Raw genomic sequence first — 10,853 nt, 5'->3', positions numbered from 1 at the left:
TGAGCTGGACTATTTGTCATAGTAGAGATTTTACTAGTTTGTACAAAGAGAGGTAGACAGGGAAAGGAAAAGGTCATTCATATCTGACCCGGATCACAAAACCAATCACGCCACAAGTCGTATACGTGTCTATTTGTGGCAATAGCCAACAATACATTGTGTGGGTCAAAATTATAGATTTTTCTTTTATGCCAAAAATTATTAGGATATTAAGTAAAGATCATGTTCATTGAAAATATTTTGTAAATTTCCTACATAAATATATAAAACATTTATGTTTGTGAGTGAATGCAGCACATTCGCGAACATAAATGGACAACTTTAAAGGCAATTTTCTCAGTTTCGATTTTTTTTTTTTTTTGCACCCTCAGATTCCATATTTTCAAATAGTTGTATCTCAACCAAATATTGTCCTTTCCTAACAAACCATACATGAATGGAAAGCTTATTCAGTATAAAACTCAATTTAGAAAAATTGACCCATATGACTGGTTTTGTGGCCCTGGGTCACATATGCTGCACATTTTCATCTCTATAACATCAAAAAAATGAATATAATTGTGTAACTTAAAGAAGTATTATAAGTGTATCAAAATATAAAAAAATTGTTTGTGTAGGCTAGTTTAGTTAATTTTTTTTAGTTAAAGGAATAGCCTATTTCAATAGACTGAGATGGAAAGTGGTTAGCTTGAACACAGTAAGGGCTTGTGGCTGTGTAATTTTAGGACATTGACACTTGTCAAATTGTTTCTTTTTTTTTTCTTTAGCCTGACTGAACTGAAAAGAAATGCTGCTATGTTCAGATGTTCGTCCTGACCAAACAACCGCGTGACCTTTTTCTGAATCACAGACGATTCTTGTCAACGTCTTCTAATATAACTGATATTCAGTCTAACAGTATAAATACAAACATTTAATCACAACACATTCAACACTAAATGCTTTATTTATTATAAACGGTATATTTTAGTAAAGCATTTTTTTCTTAGCCAAGCTGTACTAAATCATACTCTTACAAGTTAACTAAATCTATGCTGACTATCTGAAAGATGATATTCTGTAACCATAGAAAAGTCAATAAACAGACAAAATGTTATTGTTAGATTTACAGATGTTTTGATGTGTGTAATAAAAATAACAAAGTCGTACCTGGGGAAACACTCTTTGAGACATGATCACCCTTTTGGCTTTATGTGCAAAGTTATTGTCTTGATGTTTGGATTAAAGAGATTAAAGTATTACAAACATTTTCCCACGAGAGAAAAGTAGTTTAACCAGTCATTCTGAAATGGGGTATTTCCTTTCCTGTTTCTATCCACATGTCTATGTGTTTTGTATAAAATTCTCTGAAATCTTTTAAAATAATAAAGTACACTTGCACGTTGTTAATCAAACTGTGTGTCACTGTAGGTCTGTATTTAAGTTTGCATTGTTAAAAGACAAAAAATAGGTAATTCAGAGGTTTTCATTGACCCGCTTAACAGGAAATAATAATAATTAAACCTTACCTGGTCTACAGCTAAGTTCATAATGTTAGTAAGTTTTGGAAAATGTGGTGTATTTGCACAAGTATCTGGATGTATCTTATCACTTTCTGAACACACTGGTTTGTAAATCTATCCCAATATATACGATGTATCTTTTTTGTGGATGGTATATTAATATCTTAATAATCTAAAAGCAAACATTGTACTGTAGCATCAGGGCCAAGGTGTAGCTATAGTCCACATGCTCTTAGTAGATCATGGCCGTCGTGCTCCCAGGAATACATGTTTGTGTTTTTGTCGGTTAAACATCTTTTCTTTATGGTTTTATATTGAATTTATTAAAGAAAACGTTTATAACAATCAGTGATTTGCAAATAACAACAATACAACATAAATGAAGCAATTATGGTGTAATATCTTCCACAGTATGTCATATTACTACTTTAAAGCAATCAGAACTGCAATATATGAACTGAATTTCTGAAACATTCAAGGTCAGATCACAAAATAAATTTTCTTAAAGACCACATGACATTGCCTGAAGATTAAGAAGCAAACAAAAGAGCAGTTCTCTTCTTCTGATGTTGCAGGTAAAGTTTCTTAGACACGATATATGACAGAGGTCAGCAGGTCTGAGTTCAGGCAGAGATGAGGAGGAAGAAGCAGGTCACTTTTTTGTGTTTTTATGTTCTGAATTGGAAACAGGGCATTTATTAATGCATTATTCAACAGATATAAAGAGTTGCACTGAATAAAATTAAAACATTTGATACCTGATTTTTACATGCCATATCTTTTCCTGTTGATTTTCTCCCTAAAAAATAAACGTTTTTTTTTTTTAAATCATATGATAAAAGAAAAGTATGATTTGAAAGCAAATATTAGTTAAAGCACTCAAACCACTCACCTTGGCATCTAACAACATTAAGTAATGTTATAACCATAACTATGAACACCAGCCCTGCTATTCCAGTGCAGATGTACACATATGGCCAGAGCCATTGTAGATCCTCATTTGGAGATGTATTCATATCACCTATTATTTTAGGCATTGAAGAGATAATATCATGTGTTGTAATGGCCATACTTGTGATGCTTGGAGTCAGCGAAAACTCATCCTGTTTATCTGCTAAAAATATTAGATTATTATCTGATAAAAAAACAATAAAAATGTAAAGAAACTAAATAATAGTTTCATATTTTCAAACAATGAAATGTCTGTATGTTTAAATTCAATAAAAGATAATGTCCCTTACCTGTTACAGTGACATTAATAGCATGGCTAACAGAGCTGTCACCTTCTTTACATCTGTATAAACCTGCGTCCTCCATTGAGATGTTCAGGAAAATCAGGAAAGCCATCCCTTCAACCTCTGTCATATACTTCCACTCAGTTTTTATGTAATCTGAGTGATTAAAAGCTTTACAGTCATTTCCATAAATTTTGCACCATGAGACTCGTGGGCTCCTGTGACATCCATGTTGAGTCAAAGTACAGTTTATCTTCAACTCTGTCATAACAAGAGCTCTAAACACTGTGTTCCGTGGCACTTTGATCCTTTGGGCACATTGCTGCTCCTCAGACCCTACAAGAGTAAAAAAAACAACAAGAAATCAATGCATACTGTATGAAGATCAAACAGAGGAATAACTATCACTTGATAATAACGCTCATTAATAAATCAGTACAAGCATTATATAATGCTTAACAGATAATTAGTTAATATTCACATTGCTAGAAATATAAGATAATGTGCTTCTTAATGTTTACTAATGAACTTATTAGATCTTACAAAATGATTAACAGATCAATATTTTAATGTAAATCGTAATGCTTATAAATGTCATAAAATTTCAATGCATAGGATAATGAGTTTGACAGATGGTTTACAATGATTTAAAGCTTTAATTAATAAATCATTAACAGACATTATATAATGCTTAACGGATCATTAGTTAATATAAAATAGCTGAGATAACTTGTTAATGTTTAAATAAACTTACTAAAGATTACATAATGATTAACAGATAATTATTTAATGTAAATAAATGCCCATTAAACTTAAATTCATATAAAAATAGTTTAATTAGTCATGTTAAGCACTTCACTCTATTCATGTTAACATATTATTCATTAAGTCATAACCTCAGTCTGTAAAGGTCATAAATTTGGTCATAAATGTTTCTGACATAAGTACATATTAGTTAATGATTCCTAATATAACCTGGGACCAGTTATTATTATATTGTTAAATTTTCTCTTGAACATCTGATCACTATAGCTATACCTATAAAAAAAAAGCTATAACTCTATTTTTTTGTATTTGTACATTTGTAAATGTAAAAAAGTGCATTAGGTAATAGGCTATCTGAACTGACATTTTCATATTAATCAACTGTTTAATAAGTTCATTAGTAATTATTAACAAGCACATTATCTCATATTCCTTGCTATGTGAATTTAACGATATGTTAAGCATTATACAGTATGTTTGTTAATCGTTTATTAATGAAAGTCTTATTATCTAAAAGAAAACTGTGTAAAATAAGATGAATTTTTACACAATCCTTACATAATTTCCGTACAATTAAAACATTTCAACTATTAAGAATGTTTTACTGGTGTTAGCAGTAATAGGAAAACTTTACCGGACACATTTTCAAGCTTGCATGTTTCTACAAATGGTGAAACACTCTTGTCAAGTCAAGTCGCCTTTTTTATATAGCGCTTTTTACAATACAGATTGTTTCAAAGCAGCTTTACAGAGATAACAGGAAAATAATGCAACAAAGTTTGTTTCAGGTTTAGAAGAAAATAATTATCATACTTCAGTTTAAGTAAGTTCAGTGATGGTTCTACCGATTGTGAATTGTTTAGATTTTTTTTTTTTTTGGTAGCACTTTAATTTAGTGTCCAATTCTCACTTTTAATTATTTGATATTAGCATGCATTTTGCTTTGATATTGGCTGTTTATTAGTACTTATAAAGCACATATTAATACCGTATTCCGCATTATCATATTCTATATCCCTTAATCCAACCCAATTCTTCTCAATATCTAAACTCAACAACTACCTTATCAATAAACAGTAATTAATAGTTTATTGAGGCTAAAGTCAAAGTTAGTTAGTTAACAGTCAGAATTGGATCTTATATAGTGTGATCTTTTTTCATACAGGTGGATTTAAAACTGATATTTACCACAGACCCTCACCCACCACGTCCATTAGCGTAATGCACTGCATTACTATGTAAAAGAGGCTTTATTTTGGCTTATTGATTATTTTGGGTATTCATTTTAAGCCATGGGTTCTTCATATAAATGTTTTATCTAAGAGGGGTTTATTATTTATTTGTGTGCATACAGAGATATCTAAAATATAAACAAAAATGCTGTTATTCAAGTCTTATAAGCAAATATCTACTTGCATGTATACATTATAAATAAAATTATAATTTTATATAATAATTGTATATGATAATATTACGTCATTGTCTGATTGTCTGTTTTTTCCCCCCACTGCAACAAACAGCATTGCACTCATAACATTATATTTAACAAATATAATGCCTCCAAAACATCACATTTAACGAGCAGATCTTAATACTTACGCTTTGTGGTGCCGCTGACATTAAGCGATAGCAGTAGGAGAGAAGCAACAAGGTTGCAGATGATCTGGAAGACACAGTAACTCATGCATTGTTGAACATCTCTTATCACAAAATGTTTTTTAAAAGTTAATATACAGAAATGAAAGCTGTAAATTTAGTTTGTCAGGAGTATGTGCTGTACGTCTCTCACCATCGTCTATTTTCTTGTATTGATTTTTATGTCTTCACCTCCTTGGATCATAAGTGCTTTTCACCTGTTGTTTCTCTGCATTTCTTTGTATACTTGTTTGATGGCTTTGTACCTGTCTCTGTCATTGGCGGTTCACTGTAACTGGGCGGGCCGGGCTGGGGCCACTTGGGCTTTTAGGGGGTACACTTTAAAATTTATATTAAAGATATAGTTATGTCATCATTTATTCACCCTTATGTCATTGCAAATATGACTTTCTTCTTATTAACATAAAAAAAGATATTCTGAGAACTTTCTCAGTTTTTCTCTTTTTTCCATCCATGCAATTGAAGTTAATGGGCACCGAAACAGTTTGGTTAACAACGTTCTTCAAAATATCATCTTTTGTGTTCAACAGAAGAAAGAAACCCAAAATTTGGAGCAACATGAGGGTGAACTAACACTTTAACCTATTTTCAGGATTATTGGAAATCATTTTTACTTGGTCATGTATCACTATGCAATCTCTGCACGTGAAATAAAGTAATTTCAAGTAAATTTATTTATTTGACAAGTGATCTTGTATTGTGTGATAATGAGCAGTGAAGACATAACACAATTAATATCTAGGCACTTTTCTGCATCTGTATACTTGACACATAACACAAAACAAATTGATAACAAAACATACAAATCTGCTGTACAATCTAACAGATGGGCCTAACACAAATCAATTTAGGAAAATTAATTAATCTGTAATATTATATTATCAGACATGCTTAATTTATATAAGCAAAACTAAAGCATTTATTTTACATGTTATTTTGTAAACTACATCTGTTCTCTGATAGCGGACTCTTTGCAAAGTTTGCATAGTCATAATAATAATAATACATTTTATTTATAATGCGCCTTTCTCTGACTCAAAGCGCTACAGCATGTACAGAACAAGATAATCAAACATGGAAAAAAATAAAAGTATAAAAAAATACATAGCAATAAATTATAAATTAAAAGCTTGACTAAAAAGATGTCAAAATTGTTTTGTTTAAGAAGTTTCTTATAGCAATCCACAGAAGCAGCATCCGTAATAGATGCAGGTAATGTGTTCCATAATTTAGGCGCGTTAGGAAAAGGCCCTTCCCCCCCATGGTTTTTAATGTACAACTGTCATGTTGGTGTCTGTTTGATTCTGTTCTGTTTAGTTCTTCTGTTTGTCTTCAGTATTAGTCACGTCTTTTGTTTTCCGGCCACTCATCTGTTTCTCATGCCATCTGTCATTAGTCCATCATCATCACCTGTGTATTGTTAATCACCTTCATCTGTGTCACCTGGTTTATGTTCATCAGTGCCTGTATTTAGTTCCCTCTGTTCAGTCTGTCTTGGTCCGTTCTCGTCAGTATAGCGTCAATGTCATGCGTCAGTCTAATGCTGTTCTGTGATCGATCTGACTACATCTCTTTGAGTACTTGTAAATAAAACTTGTATTTGAACCTTCAGCCTTCTCGTCATCATCATCTACCTGCACAAAACCCTGACAACAACGAGGCTGACACAGAGAGAGAGCCAGCAGACCGGAGAGAGCGAGCGGGAATGGATGGAGTAACCAAGTCACTGATGTCATTGGAGCCAACCCGTTTACTGCTTTATAGGTTAAAATCAGAATTTTAAAATCAAAACGTGGCTGAACTGGAAGCCAATGCAGTTTCTGGAGCGCGAGGGTAATGCGATGTATGAGTCAAAACACGGTCGGCAGAGTTTTACAGAGGTGTGAAGTCCAGGGGTCAGAAAATAAAAGTCCTGCCATATGTTTATTCCACCCATGAACTCAGTCAGCTGATTTCACTAATTAGTTCTATCACCTGGCAGGAAAACTGTGCTGATTAGTAAATTCAGGTGATTGGAACAAAATACTGAGGAGGACTTTTACTTTCTGAACCTGGACTCTACACCTCTATTGCCACCTCCTAATAGAATTTGCTGGTAAACCCGCAAAGAGAGAATTACAATAATCAAGCCTTGACGTGATGAAGGCATGGGTAAGCCTCTCTGCATCAGGCCTTGAGAGAAAGGGTCTAATACTAGCAATGTTCCTCAGATGGAAAAAAGCAACCTTCGTTATGTTTTTAAAATGAGAATTAAAAGTCAGTTGAGCATCAAAGATCACACCCAAATTACGCACCTGGCCAGAAAGGGACAATTGGGTATTGTCATGATTGTTTCAAGTTGTTTAAAAACAAATATCTAAAAGCCTACTGTAAAAGAAACACTGGACAATTGGATAGATTAATATTATTTCTTACTATATACATTACATTGCATTTCTGAAATTAAATATTTTATTTTCTCGGGTATCTGTGCTGAAACACTGTCTCTGTGATAGTTGCTCATGAACGGTTATTACGTTCATTGCGTTGGTCATTGCCCAGCTTGTCCCCAACCTCTATCACCCCCCCTCTATAACCGCCTTTGGTATCATCTCTTGTTGTTATTGGTTTGCCTTCTTTTGTCATTAACAATGTTAATAATTTCATTGTTAAAAGTTGAAAATTTTCAAACCTCATCTAGTGTGTTTGTAGTGGTTTCAGGTTGTCTGAACTGTGTCCAGGTTGGTTGAACCATACAAATGTTGAAGAGAAAAAGGACGAAGAAAAAGAAAGATGGTGAGTTCAAATGAACTCAGTGACACCTCCTTGTGGACAATGAATGAACACCTTGTTCTTTTCAAGACGTGTTGATTCAAACCATTTTCTGCCTGGAAAAAGTTATGAGCGCATGACATCAAGTCACTATTTTGAATACTACAAATTCTTGAGATTCAGCATTGACTGATTGTTGCAATTACTTCTGATTTGACGAAGACTAGAGTTAATGACTTTTAAAGTTTAATGAAGGCCTAAGTTCTTCATCAGATAATTCACACAGAGTGCAATGATACTTCACAAGTCACTGAGCAAAAATGACTGATTGACAAACAAAATTACATTAGTAAATTTACATTCTTTAGACTACAAAACCTTTTTTGTATCATAAATCATAATGATCCAGATGGAAATTATTCTTCTGTCAAGTAGCTCAAACAAATCTATCAAATCTATCAATCTTATCAAGACCTCAATCAAAAATGTTGTGTCATGTTTCTAAAATTACCTTTCAAGTAGCACATTCTGTCTATGATAGAAAATACTGTTCAGATTATGTTCATAACTAGATGTGTAACAAGTAGGCAAGGGTAAGATGGTCATTGGTGTTTGCACTCTGTAGAAGCTCTTTTCCTGCTGTTTCTGTTATACAGCTGCATTAAGGGCGCTTTCACACTTGGTTCGATTGCCTGTTCCGAACCCGAGTTCGATTGCTTCCCCTGCCCCTGCCCCTGCCGCTCCACCAACGCGGCGGAGCTTCCTTTGAGGACCCTCCCCGGACAACTGCGCTCTTGTGGCGGTGTTCAGGGCGACGTTCTAGAAACGAGCACAGGCAATTGTTCGGGAAGGTTGTCTGATGGGCCAGTTCTAGAAACTCCTTTTAGTGTTGCTAACTGCAGGGAGATACATGGTGAGAGAAAAAAAAATTCAAAAGTCCAAAATACACACAAAAATTAAGAAAACAAAACTTTTGCCGCTAGACAAGTTTTTAGGTCGGGTCTTCTGTCACGGATTGTATTGCTTAAACGCACAAAGATGAAGGCAATAAAGCAGTCTTACTGTAAATACTTTTACATTGTTTATGATGCCAGAACATCCATATTGTAAATTTGAGCATATATATATATATATATATATATATATATATATATATATATATATAACGCTGTGTATGAAAATCTAAGAACACTAATGAGATGGTAATATGTATGTGTAAAGTATAGCAAAATATCTAGTGCAACCAAAGCCAAGTGTGAAGTATGTTTTACATGGCCCTGTTTAAGTACAGAAACACAGGAAGTCTAAGGAGTTACCACTTCCCGTATCTTGCAAAACGCCCTTCTAAACTCACCTTATATACCATGACTGACGTTTCAGAGAAGACCAGAGAAGAGACCCGGACTATAAATGCAACCAGAATTCCTCTTGATGGAGCTCTACCTCTTTTATTGCTTCCGAATGACTTTTGTTGTAACTGTGTGTTAGATGGTGGAAATGCAATGTGACAGTTTGTTGTGATTTCTGTGATCTCTTCCTTGTGTTTGACAGAGTGCTGCTAGCCGCTTTTGATACAGTGTAATTTTGTACGTAACATCAATTTCCTCTTGACACTGTTTGTAACTTCTTAACTGAAGAAGTACAACTAAACATTTAGCCCACCTGAGTCATTCTAAAATGAGTCATCCCCTTCACTTTCACACCTCCATGCCTTTGATGTGTTTGGAATAAAGTTCTCTAAAATTATAAAGCAAACACTTTAATCAAACTGTGTGACATTGTTGGTCCAGGAAGTACGACCATATTAGCCCGGTTCTGTCAACACTGCATTGGCTCCCTATTAAACATCGTATACATTTTAAAATATTGCTGATTACTTACGAAGCACTAAATGGTTTAGCTCCCCAGTACTTGAGCTAGCTCTTAACGCATTATAGTCCTTCACGTCTATTGCGATCTCAAAAGTTACATAATGTTGATAATACCTAGAATATATAAATCGACTGCTGGCGGTAGATCCTTTTCCTATTTAGCACCAAAACTTTGGAACAATCTTCCTAACATTGTCCGGGAAGCAGACACAGTCTGTCAGTTCAAAGCTAGACTAAAAACACATCTCTTTGACCTAGCATTCACATAACACTCTATAGACTTCTATAATTCAATATTAGGCTGCATAGTTTAGGTCAGCCGGAACTGGGAACACTTCCCTCAAATCCTGATGTACTCGTTACATCATAAGAAGAATGGCATCTACGCTAATTTTAGTGTCTTTGTTTATCCCGAGGTTTTCCCGCAGCCTGCCGGATCCAGGCCGTATCCAGATCTGACGAAGGACTTTCGCCTGGACCTGATGACAATGCAGTGCTGAAGTGCCAACTAGCCTCTCCCTATGGAGGATCCCTATACCACTCTACAGATAATGCTTTGTGGAATTTTTCAGTTCGCGTACCTACCCAAAGTGATAAGATAAAATGAAAATTCTGCATCAAAATTTATAGACAAGTAGTTTGTTTAGGCATGGTTTGTAAGGAATTACAAACCTGCGCACATATATTCAAACGCACAAAACTATAGAATCAATTCTTAATGCGCATGTGAACGCCATCAGCATCTATCACAGGTTTACGTTTAAAGTCTGTTTAGAGAGAACGGTGTCGTCTTAGCGGCCCCTAATTTAATAACAAATGATCATTTAGACGGAAGTGAATCAATCAAAACTAACTTTAGCTGGAAAAAAACATTTTTCAAGAGCCACTATAAAACCAAACCAATCTCTGTTACCTTAAATTATATGTTTATCTCTGTAAAGCTGCTTTGAAACAATCTACATTGTTAAAAGCGCTATATAAATGAGGATGACTTGACTTGACTTGACTTGACACATGATATGTGTTTTGTTTGCATTGTTTTCTGAAAGACAAACATTAACTGATTTTGAGTG

General features: G+C 34.1%; 2 protein-coding genes across 4 annotated transcripts in view; one reads left to right on the top strand and one right to left on the bottom strand.

Annotated features, from left to right (window-relative positions):
• Positions 1 to 1,394, top strand: part of LOC143753925 (OX-2 membrane glycoprotein) — a 21,630-nt gene extending 20,236 nt beyond the window's left edge. For all 3 annotated transcript variants that reach the window (XM_077246824.1, XM_077246825.1, XM_077246826.1), the window contains one exon: positions 768 to 1,394. The gene's annotated coding sequence lies outside the window, so the exon portion shown is untranslated. The remainder of the gene's footprint in view (positions 1 to 767) is intronic.
• A 464-nt stretch (positions 1,395 to 1,858) lies between these two features.
• LOC143753995 (uncharacterized) lies at positions 1,859 to 5,294 on the bottom strand. Its single transcript, XM_077246933.1, has 6 exons — positions 5,283 to 5,294; positions 5,102 to 5,165; positions 2,744 to 3,073; positions 2,395 to 2,637; positions 2,261 to 2,301; positions 1,859 to 2,177 (listed from the first exon to the last, which is right to left on the bottom strand). Exons 1-6 carry the CDS (start codon positions 5,292 to 5,294, stop codon positions 2,088 to 2,090), a joined length of 780 nt encoding a protein of 259 aa, XP_077103048.1. The 3' UTR covers positions 1,859 to 2,087.
• Between the last annotated feature and the right edge of the window lie 5,559 nt (positions 5,295 to 10,853).

Source organism: Siphateles boraxobius, unplaced genomic scaffold (assembly GCF_051911475.1).
Source record: "Siphateles boraxobius isolate OS27281-9 unplaced genomic scaffold, OSU_SipBor_1 29, whole genome shotgun sequence".
NCBI lineage: Eukaryota > Metazoa > Chordata > Actinopteri > Cypriniformes > Leuciscidae > Siphateles > Siphateles boraxobius.
Note: the sequence above shows the minus strand (reverse complement) of the source record. Positions and strands in the feature narration are given on the sequence as shown.